General features: G+C 35.2%; 1 protein-coding gene and 2 pseudogenes across 1 annotated transcript; all 3 read left to right on the top strand.

The window, feature by feature from the left end:
- Positions 1-384: 384 nt before the first annotated feature.
- LOC120167752 lies at positions 385-1,271 on the top strand (annotated as a pseudogene).
- A 2,286-nt stretch (positions 1,272-3,557) lies between these two features.
- Positions 3,558-4,395, top strand: LOC120167648 (late embryogenesis abundant protein 3-like). Its single transcript, XM_039176596.1, has 2 exons — positions 3,558-4,040; positions 4,140-4,395. Exons 1-2 carry the CDS (start codon positions 3,660-3,662, stop codon positions 4,302-4,304), a joined length of 546 nt encoding a protein of 181 aa, XP_039032527.1. The 5' UTR covers positions 3,558-3,659; the 3' UTR covers positions 4,305-4,395.
- A 4,614-nt stretch (positions 4,396-9,009) lies between these two features.
- On the top strand, positions 9,010-9,989 carry LOC120167660 (annotated as a pseudogene).
- The last annotated feature ends 1,092 nt before the right edge of the window (positions 9,990-11,081 follow it).

Here is an 11,081-nt window from a genome sequence, read left to right as displayed (position 1 = left end):
GTCTAGTCGATTCTCGGGGGAGAAGGAAAAAGTAGGAAAAATGTTAGTAAGCTGATCTGTGGAGGATGTTATGGCTATTTGTTATAATTGTTATCATAGTTGTTAATAACAGTTAGACTTGAGTGTGAGCTATAACAGTGTGTACTCTTTGAAAATCAATTAATAATATTCATCTCCTATTTTCTAGAAACCTTTGTTTCTCAACATTAAAACAAAACTTGATTTTTTCTTCCGTCCATGGTGATGTGACATTCATTTCCAGGTGAGTTCTTGCCTTTTCGTCGACTTTCCAACTCTTTCCTTGGTTCTTAATTAATCTGATTCTTGGCTTGTTTGTGCAGTTGTTTCATGTTAGAACTTGGGGTGTCTGATTCTGATTATAAGCTTAGTATGCTGAGGAATAGGTCCAGAGCAGTGACCAGCAAGCAAGCTTTAATGGCTGATCACAGCTCTCAAGCATCCCCTGCCAGAATTACACTAACCCAATCCCATCTTTCTTCGATTCTCCCAGATCAGAGCTTTCACTTCAAAATCCCTCCCTGAAACCGAAGCTATCAAGAGCCCTACTTCAATCCTCGACAAACCCTTTTTTCCCTTTCGTAATCCCTTTGCCTTAACCCGTCCAAAATCCCCCAAACTTTTCTCACCTGGAAATCCAGAACCAAAAAGGTATTGGTCTTGCTATACTCAATACATACAACAACGATAACAGAGTGAAGACAACGGTTCTTGCGAGCCAAACAAAAGAAAGGTCTTGTTTGGGACGGAACCCAGAGTCCAGATTCCTCCACTCCCACCTACTGATTTTGGAATCAAGACCAGGAATTCATATTTATCGCCAACATTCGGTTACCCTGGTTCTGGTATCTATACGAAGGATCTTCCCGTTACTGAGATGGAGCTGTCTGAGGATTATACATGCGTGATATCTCACGGTCCTAATCCCAGAACCACACATATATTCGATAACTGCGTCGTGGAAAGCTACTTTAGTGTACCGGATAATGAACCCAAGCCTACACCCCGGGAGTTTCCTTAGCTTTTGTCACACATGCAAGAAGAATCTTGAACAGAAAGTTGACATTTACATGTACGGTGAAAACCCAACTTTCTTTTCAAAAATCAACACACGATTACATTAGGTTTCAACGCAGATTCTGATCAATTTTTAATGTTGTAATGCAGAGGTGAGAAAGGTTTTTGCAGTCCGAGTGCCGATATCAATATGCTACCGGATGGAGACGAGAAGTAAGAATTTTCATTACTGTTAACCAAATATTGGCGGTTCTTCATCTTTTCCCTCTCCCCCGCAGATATGAGATAAGAGAGTGTGAGATTAATTTTGTTTGAGTAAATTATTTAAATGATTGACTTCATTCAGTACGTAAATGATGCATGATTGAGAAGTAAACTTGCCTTTATCTTTATTTATTCATCAACTCACATCAATCATCATTCCTCTAATGACTTCACTCATACAACTGTCCTTTTTCACTTTCAGGTGATTATAATATATACTAACTATGCTTTATATGTTCAGAATATGTAAACCATCCTTAAAAAGATTAATCCGTGATAAAATATATTATTTCTTCAATTTTATTTTAAAATTTGAGCAGTTATGTTTAAAGAATGTTACGTTATTATTAGTTGAAAAAATTATGAATAAATACTATTTATAATCATCTCAAACTATTAAAGAATAACCTTAAGCATATCTTAATTATGGATTTAATTATGATGAAATAGATCTAAACTCTTGTTGTCTCTTTCTGGATCAATGCGTAGAGGAGTAAAACAATTAAACAATTAGTAGTAGTTGAGAAGTTTGATACTTTGATAAGTCCAAATTTGAGAAGGTTGAATTGATTATGAACGTCAGGTCCCCCAAAGGATATATTTAAATGAGGATGAGGATCACAATTATTATGGACTGTGGTCCCAAAACTCGTACCACCTTTTTTTCCAACTGCTGATAGGATCTCATTCCCCTTCCTATTCTTTTTATTTAAACACGGTGTTGAGTGTGAAGGATGTAATCGATAATGTATAATTATTTGAACTGATGAAAAATACTTTCAATAATAAAAATGAAAATTTGTGAATCGGGGAATATGGTGTAGAAGCTTCGCCCAAAACACTGGCCATACAGCACAACCTCAATGACGGAGGAACCGCCAGATTTTGTGACCGGCCGGACGAAGCCCAAGAGTACCTCTTTGGAATCAACCATGTGTACCGACGTTTTACTCGAATATGTTTCATAAAAAAATAGTTTTCTATCCTAATATCTACTGCAGATTATTCTTCAATATGGCACCTTTAGAACCGAGTTTAAACGAATAAGATAATGTTCGTATTCGTTTAAATTTTTAATATTGTATTCGTGTTCGTTTATTTTTTTTTAAAGTGTTCGTGTTCGGCTAGTGTTTATTTAAATTTTTAATATCGTGTTTGTGTTCGTTTATTTATTTTTTAAGTGTTTGTGTTCGTCTCGTGTTCATTTAAATTTTTAATATCGTGTTGTGTTCGTTTATTTATTTTTGAAAATGTTCGTGTTCGGTTCATGTTCATTTAAAATTTTAATATCATGTTTGTGTTTATTTATTTTTGAGGTTGTACATGTTCATTTTATTTATTGTTCGCGAATATGTTTGTTTATATGTTCGTTTAGTGTTTGATTAGTGTTCGTTTATCGTGTGTTCAATATACACCACTAGTGCTTAAACTCCTTAAAATTCACAATTTAAATTTATTCAATTTAATCTCTACCTTCACTAATATTTAAAATGTAAAAAGAGAAAATGAGAACCGGGTAAACGAGTTTGTTCATTAACATAAATAAACTATTCGATAAATGAGCTCATAAACAATTTGATAAACAAGCTTATAAACGAGTTTGTTCGTGAATATAAACGAACGGACACACTTTTATTCGTGTTCGTTCGTTTATTAAGTGAACAATTTTTTTTTTATTTATACTCATTTATTTAACTTAATAAACGAATGTTATACAAATAATTCACCAGATATGTATTTATTTACACTCACAAGCACCCTTTTCTATTACATAGACAGAAGACACTCCTAATAGAACTAGGACGCGTTTTCTACACACATGACAGCAACACGAGCACATATCAGACTGAAAGGAAAGAATAAAAGACAAGAACAAAAAATATAAACAAATCATATGAATAAAACAAATGTGAGCAATATCTGTTAAAACACGTAACTACACATAAATACATTCAAAGCCTAGGCATATTGGGCCAAGAAAAGCCCATATTGATCCAAATACTGACCCCACAAAACGTTCGAATTTGCTACGCACCGGCCTTTGGAAGAAATTGATTTGTTTTTGTCGACTTCCTTGAACTTTGCAATTGTTTATCTGTCATCCAGACAAGTATACGAGAAATGACCGACCAGGATCAACTTCAACTTAAACCCAATCCTTATCCATTGCCATATGTCGATGTTGCTAGTATTTGGAGGCTACAAATTACCCCGGAAAGTCCACAAACCCATTCACCTATGCTCCAAATGTCTCTTTTCCAAGCTGAAACGTGCAAACTTAGTTACGTGTACATTACGCATTTATATGCCGTATAATGCTTCTCCGGAACCCTCTTCTCACCAATTACCCAATATAAAAAATGAGCCAGCGACAACCGAGAAGACTCCAGGCTTCTGACCAGGAAGGTATCGACTTCGGCGATGTCTTCGATGTCATCGGTGCTGCGCCTTCAACCCTTTCCCCATCTCCAACTCCAACTGCTGGAAATGTGCGACCGGACACTGTAACGGGTGCGGTTGATTCTAGTGGCATCTCCATTGGGGAAGCTTTGGAAGCAGCCGCTATCTCCGTGGGCGACAAACCGGTTGACCGAGGCGACGTAGCAGCGATACGAGCAGCTGAGGCGAGAGCCGCGGGTAGTAGCGTAGCCGGCCTCGGGTCCAAAGCTCAAGCTGCTGTCAATTTCAATGACCGTGAGGCTTATGATTACAATAAGATCACTATATCGGACGTTTTGTCGGTAATAAGTCATTTAACACTTTTGATCGCTTAAGTCTTAACCGATTAGATTGCAGACAAAGTAACTCCCAATTAATTCGTCCTTTTTTTTGGGGGACAGGACGCTACTGCAAAGCTGCCTCGAGATAAAGCAGTGACAAGTGAAGATGCTGATGGCGTGAGAGGTGCGGAGGTGAGTGACAAACCTGAGTCAATGCCGACGCCTGGAGGAGTGGCGGATACTTTGGCCACAGCTGCCAGGGTAAATCAGGATGATAAGCCATGAAGGGTTTTTTTGGTAGCGAAATGTTTGGTTTTATATTTGTATGTAGTGGAACAGTTTTATGGTACATCTTACTGCTTTGTTGCATGATGGATGATCCGTGGTGTACATTCAGGCTGGCCATTTACAAATAAAAAAGGGCCAATTAATAAAATTACCGCAGTAAATAGATGAAGTTGTAACGAAAGGAAACATCAATTCGATTGAATTGCAATTCCATGTATATTGTTCAATAATATACCCCAACTCCCTGCCGAGGAACTCAAAATCCGTTGCCTAATTGTTCAAGTTACTAAAACTTTGGCCCTATTTAAGGACCTAACGATGATATTCTGAAACTTATTTTAAAAATCGGATCTCTAAATCATCTCACATTCTTCTCTTACAACTTTAGAAACTACCAGCAAGACCCTGATTTTGGGGGTTCTTTGCGCTCCAGGCGTCACCCTCTTCTTTTCTTTTTAAGGGAAAAAAATACTATCCGTACATAATTATATGTTTCCCCCAAGGATCGATGAGAGGTTACGTTATGCATCAAGATTAAATATATATTTATCATTTTTCTTTAGTTAAAAAAACTTATATTTAAATTCAATTTCCCGATTTAAATTTAAATTATATTTTAGTTTATATTATGTTTTAGTTTAGTACCTGAAATTGACAGTATCAAACATTTTAGTATTAATTTAGAAAAATATATAAGTGAGCTTTTAATAATTATTATATAGTCAAGTACTGCAACTCTGCTGGTTGGGTAAGATATCAAAATATGATGAACACTTAATCATTTTATCGGTTTCTGGTTAGATGATTTTTTTGAAATAAATAAAGTAATTTATGATCTTAAATTTTGTTGAACAAAATTCATTTTGATTTGAAATTGTTCTTTTATTTTGAGATATTTGAATTATCCGCTCTACATGACTTCAAGTGGTCTTTCTGACAACATATTTTTTAAAAAATTTATTTAATTTATCGTGATGTTCTTTGAAAAATTTTATTTATTAATTGACTCTTATATTTTCATCAACAATTTTTCTTCAAAATATATTTTTTAAAAATAATATTGTAAACATATTGTATGATTTTAGATAATATTAAAATTTTCTTCACCAGGCGACGAAATGCAAGGTGCTGGGTTGGGCGGCACAGCCCAAGCCGCCGCCAGTTTCAATGCCGATGCAGCGCAGAACGTCAATAAGATTAACATGTCAGATGTATTATTGGTAAATATTAAGACACCATGCACGTATAAGATTACTTATTTAGGTTTAAAAAAGGAATTGACAAATCTGGGGAATTGTTTTTCATTGCAATAGGATGCTCTTTCAAAGTTGCCTCAGGATAAAGCTGTGACAAGCGAAGATGCTGTAGCGGTGAAAGTTGCAGAGCTTAGAGCGAGGAGTCAAGGGTGGAGTGGCGGATACGATGACAAAAGCCGCTAAGGTGAACATGCACGATTAAGATGATTCCGCCGGAATGCCTGCATATTATACCTTCCTTCCAGGTTTTGTCTTCGAAATTTGCAGCAAGGCAAGGGTCGTAATGGACATGTTGTAAATTGTAACCAGGAGCTGTTGGAATGTTAAGATATTTCAAGGTTCGAGTTTTATTATTGGTGTGGATCTCATTTTTTGTTGTACAGTCTTGATTGATTAAGATGAAACAAATTTGTATTATTATAAAAATATAAATATAATTTATTAAGTTTTAATAGTTTGATATTTTTAATGGTAAAATATATCATTATTCAATAGAAACGTGACGGGGTCACGGGCTACGAGTGCACAAATTTGCAATTGGACCAATGAAGTTTTGTAAAAGGAATCTGAATTGGGTTGGCCCAAGAAAACGACTTCACAACGAAAATGCAAACACAAATAGAAGCTGCCATGTTTATCCATTCAATTGGTAGGGCTTATAGTCCGATGAGTTTCCCGTTGGAGATATGTTAAAACATATAATTGGTTCTTCAATAATTTGGAGCGATTATAAAATCATATTTACTTAGAAGTTTTCTTAATCATTGACAATGTATATACATTCTATAAACCCGACAACTCGAACATAAATCCTCTAAAAAGACAATAATTTTTTTTCTCAACGTTGGTACGTATAGGGATGACAATGGGTCGGGTCGGCTTTTTGGGTCACCCGACCCGACCCGAGAAGAAAGGGCCATCCACCCGTGACCCGACCCGACCTGACGAAATTAAGGTTTCACCCGACCCGATCGACCCGAAATAAAAAAAAATTATTATTCAATAAAAATAGTAACTTAATTGAAAAAAAATTACATATAGAGGGGTATTATTGTAATTATCCCTAAATATATAGAGTAAAATTATATATATTTTCGGGTCGAGTCAGATTTTTTCCACCCTAAACCCGACTCAAATCCGATTTTTTTAAAAAAAATCCGATCCGATCGGATCGGTCGGAACCCATCGAGTTCGGATTAAGTTGTCATCCCTAGGTACGTACCCTTTCTAGTATTAATCTTCCCCAAATTGCAACTTTATTGCATGAAATCTCTCATTGGGAATCAAAACAGCTCCCAACAAAAAAGGTTATGTTGGTGATGGTTGTTTTAATAAACGGGCAAATTTATTAAAAAAAGGAAATGTATAATATTGCAAATTGATAAGAAGAAAATTATACAAATCTTAAAGACTATTGATATTAGTGACTAAATAATAGTATATCCCATAATATTGCAGAGCCTGCCTGGTTGCAGCACAGAAGAGGCTAGGAAGGAAGTTTCACAAAGCACGTTTGCCTGGCTTATGGGGAAGAGAGAGATCCCAAACCAGGACAATTCCCTACAGCTCATTTCTAAGATCTGAAACCTCATGATGATGCTCTCCTTCTCAAGTCCCACTCTCCCACATAATCTTCTTCCCCTCTTACCTGACAACTGTATCACAGACATGAGAAATAAGGCTCTTTTTTATAAATATTTATAGGTCAATGATTAGTCATCTTGTGGCCTTCCTGTTTTTACATATGATTTATATTACAGATCGTAACTCCATTTTTATTCATTTCAATCCGAAAAATTGACAGTACAATAATACTCTTAGTTGCCATGTGATCAGTGATCACGTGCGGACGTTGGTTTGAAACTTGTTGGTATTATTTATTGGACAACAAAGTTAATAATGGCATTGCTCTGATTGCGTGATATTATAAGAGCAAACTGAGATATCTGTGTCTTTGCCAGAAGAGTTTTAGTATGATTGAATTCACAGCTCTCCTATCAAATTAACAACGATTTTCATGCATATGAGCTTCAACATAAGATCCCAATATTGTTGTAATGAGCAGTAATTAGTTGGATAGTATGAACAGTAAGAAACAGATGTTGGAGTCGGCCGGTTATATATATTTTACGTTTCATGCTCCAATTGACGTAGATTTCTCGTGCTCGGCTTTAGATTTTGTAATGTGGCAGTGGTCACCCTGTTGCAACGTCCTTGTATGAAAACTAAAGCAACAGTTGCTTATTTTCACGGCTTCAGGGTTTGTAGTATAGAAGCACGGTGGAGTGGAAGTGGATAATGAAGAGCGTCGCTGCCTGAACCGGTGGTTGCGGGTCCTTTGGAAGCAAGATGTGATGGATTGGTCGACCTAGGGGCTCCCACCACCATGTGCTGCTTGCTACCTTTGGTCGTTTTAACAGTGTTTGGACCATATTGCAACCTACCGAACTGACCTCTCCCTTTCTTTCTATCGCATTGCGTAACCATTTCATCTCACACCCCTCAAAATTAGCTTCCTAAACCACTTTTCATCATCTGCATTTATGTATAATTCCACCATGTATAGCAATAATTTTACATAACTCTGTAACTCTAATATGTGTCGGATCGAGTAATTTAATGTCTATTTAATACCATTTTATATTTAAATTTTGTTGATAAACATCATATGTTGTGATCTCATATTATCTTTTTAATACTATTTCGTATTTGAATTTGTCACCTTTTGCAATTGTGAGATTCTTTTTTGAATCAATTTAGTACTTATATTTGGTAAACAATAAATATTTAGTATCTGAATTTGTTAGTTTACTTTTTTTTTTGAAATATTGTTAGTTTACAAACATGGTACATGTGTTTTTTTAAAAAAAAATTGATATATTGTAAAAAAATTAATTTGAAATTAATTTTTTTTTTTTTAGTTATTTAATATGAACAATTTTATGTATGTTTGATAAATATAAGTACTTAATGTTATAGATTCTAAAATCGTTTGGAAAAGCACAAATAATATACTTATAAAAAGTGAAAAATCTAATTACCGAATATATAATTTTTTTATAAATATAAATAAAAAATTGTTAAAAAGTAGAAAATTTATCAAAAATAAAAAATATAAATATCAAATAGTTTATTAAAAATATATATAATATTATAATATTTTAAATAGAGAAGATTTTAAAAAATATACAAATAAAAGATTGTTTATAATTTGTGTTTAGGGTTGTGGCCGTCTTTTACATAATATTTAAATTTAAATTCTAAATTAATTTTGTTGAAAATGTAATATTCCTTGTTGATACTTGGTATATAAAATGATAGTACTGGTGAATGATACCTGGTAAGATAGTACTGAAGAAATGGTCGTTGAATTTAAATGATGGATTATCAAAAACTTCGCCATCATCTCTGTCTTCTCTTCCCCCAATATTCACAAAATATATTAATTCAGCCTTCCCCTTCCATTCTCATCTCACTTTCTTTCTAACCAAACACCACACAGAAATAAACAGAATTAATAAGCTCGCACTTCATTTTCCTTGTGCTTTTTTGGGGCCAAAATCATGCCAAACGGTCTGGGCAAAAACCTCAACCTCTGCTTCAAGAAGATCAGATTCCCTTTAGCCTCCCAACCTTCCTCGTCGCAGCTGCTAACCCCCGATGATAGCCGCCGTCTATTAACGTCCTCCGCCACCACCACCGCATCATCAGCCAACTTAAAGAACTACAACTCCCTCTATGACAGCACCTTCGACTACTCAACCTCCAAATCCTTAACCCTCTCCTCATCTCTTTCCTTCGACCCTGAGCCCGAACCCGACTTCGCCACCGTTTTTGCTTCCCAGCGCTTTTTTTTCACTTCTCCGGGTAGCTCCAACTCCATCATTGAATCAACACCGCCTTCATCGGTCGCCACTACACCGGAGTCATCAGGTACTGTATCAGCCAGCAGTTCCATTAATCCCATCGATAACGCAAATGAATCCTTTAACGACGGTTACGAACATATCCCCCCGACGACTGTCGAAGATAGTGTCGCCGTCCGACTGTCTCTCCCAACCATTCATGGATTTCAGGAGATCCATGCAGGAAATGGTGGAGGCGCGTGACTTGATCGACGTCAAGGCTAACGGGGAATACTTGCATGAGCTTCTCTTGTGTTACCTTGCACTGAACCCTAAAAGTACACACAAGTTTATTATAGGAGCATTTGCGGATCTTCTTGTTAGCCTGATGGCGGAGGAGGATGGAGGCGGTGGAAACGACGGAAAGATCGCTGAGGTTACCGGCGTTAAGATTAATGAAGAGCGATGCATGTAAAAATATGAACCACCAATTGGTTATGGATCAGAATATTAATTAATTATTAAATCTAGTAATATATACATGTGCATGGGAACTAAAAAGTTGGTCCCCATTATTTTCCTTCTTCTTTGTCTTATATAAATTCTTCTGCAATTATATTACCTTATCTTTTAAGCTGTCCTGCTTTGTTTCCGCTCTCAGACATTACAAATTATGACATAACAGCTAATAAAACACACTAGAATGTGCAAGTAAAGCTCATGTTTGGAACTGTGTTCTCAATTCTCATATGCATCAAGCTTGTCTCTGTTTGCACAATACATTTTGTGAAACGGCTCTCTCACTAGTCATTAGTTTAAAAAAAATATATATATATATACCATTTTATTCTTAAATTTATCGTTTTTTTTATAAAAGTGATATTTGTATTTTTAGTGTATTTCTTACTTATTTTTGTCAATGTTACATATTTATCATCCGAATTTAAAAATGAGATATATATATATATATCCTTCTAAATCAGTTTAGTATTAGAATTTTAGAAATTTTACATTTGTGGTACCTAGATTTAATAATTGTAAAATTGATGATAGAATATTTTAGGTATTAACGACTATAGGCAGTTCACTCCTTTTAATTTAGGTTGGGTATCGTAGTGAATAATTTCAGGGGGAATGATAAGCCAAGGACGATGAATCTTTTTGAGGTAGCTTTCGAGGGAACCAAATCTCTTTTCTCTGTCTTGCACGAATGTCTATATATTGATCCTTAATGAGGGTGTCAAGTGTGAGATCATGATGATTATTTATAAGAGCATTTAGATTTGCCAAAAGGCCATATTTGGCCTTGTCAAAGGATTGTTAATGGCTGGAAGCTCTGATCAACAGCATAATTCCTTCGGAGTCTTCGATCTCCAGATGCTTCAATATGTGGTCTCCCAAAGGAGGTATAACAATACTTAACTTGATTTCTTTGTTCGAATTAATTAAAATAGTGAGTATCAAGTCGAATAAAAAACTATATTCGAATATCAATTAAAATCAATAAATTAAATATATATCTTTTAAGAATTTAAGTACCGAATAAACTTTAAATCTAAATTCAAATATCTAAATAAATATTAAAATATATATTTAATCCACTCTTGTGTATAAGTCTTGCAACGCGTCATTGCTTATATGATGGGTATTGTTTCATGGACGCTACCCCATAT

This window comes from Hibiscus syriacus, unplaced genomic scaffold (genome assembly GCF_006381635.1).
Source record: "Hibiscus syriacus cultivar Baekdansim isolate YM2019G1 unplaced genomic scaffold, ASM638163v2 tig00111693_pilon, whole genome shotgun sequence".
Lineage (NCBI taxonomy): Eukaryota > Viridiplantae > Streptophyta > Magnoliopsida > Malvales > Malvaceae > Hibiscus > Hibiscus syriacus.
Note: the sequence above shows the minus strand (reverse complement) of the source record. Positions and strands in the feature narration are given on the sequence as shown.

Coding starts and splice junctions, on each gene's coding strand:
- LOC120167648 (XM_039176596.1), top strand. CDS start 3,660: ATGAGCCAGCGACAACCGAGAAGACTCCAGGCTTCTGACCAGGAAGGT. Junction 4,041..4,139: donor CTATATCGGACGTTTTGTCG/GTAATAAGTCAT, acceptor TTTGGGGGACAG/GACGCTACTGCAAAGCTGCC.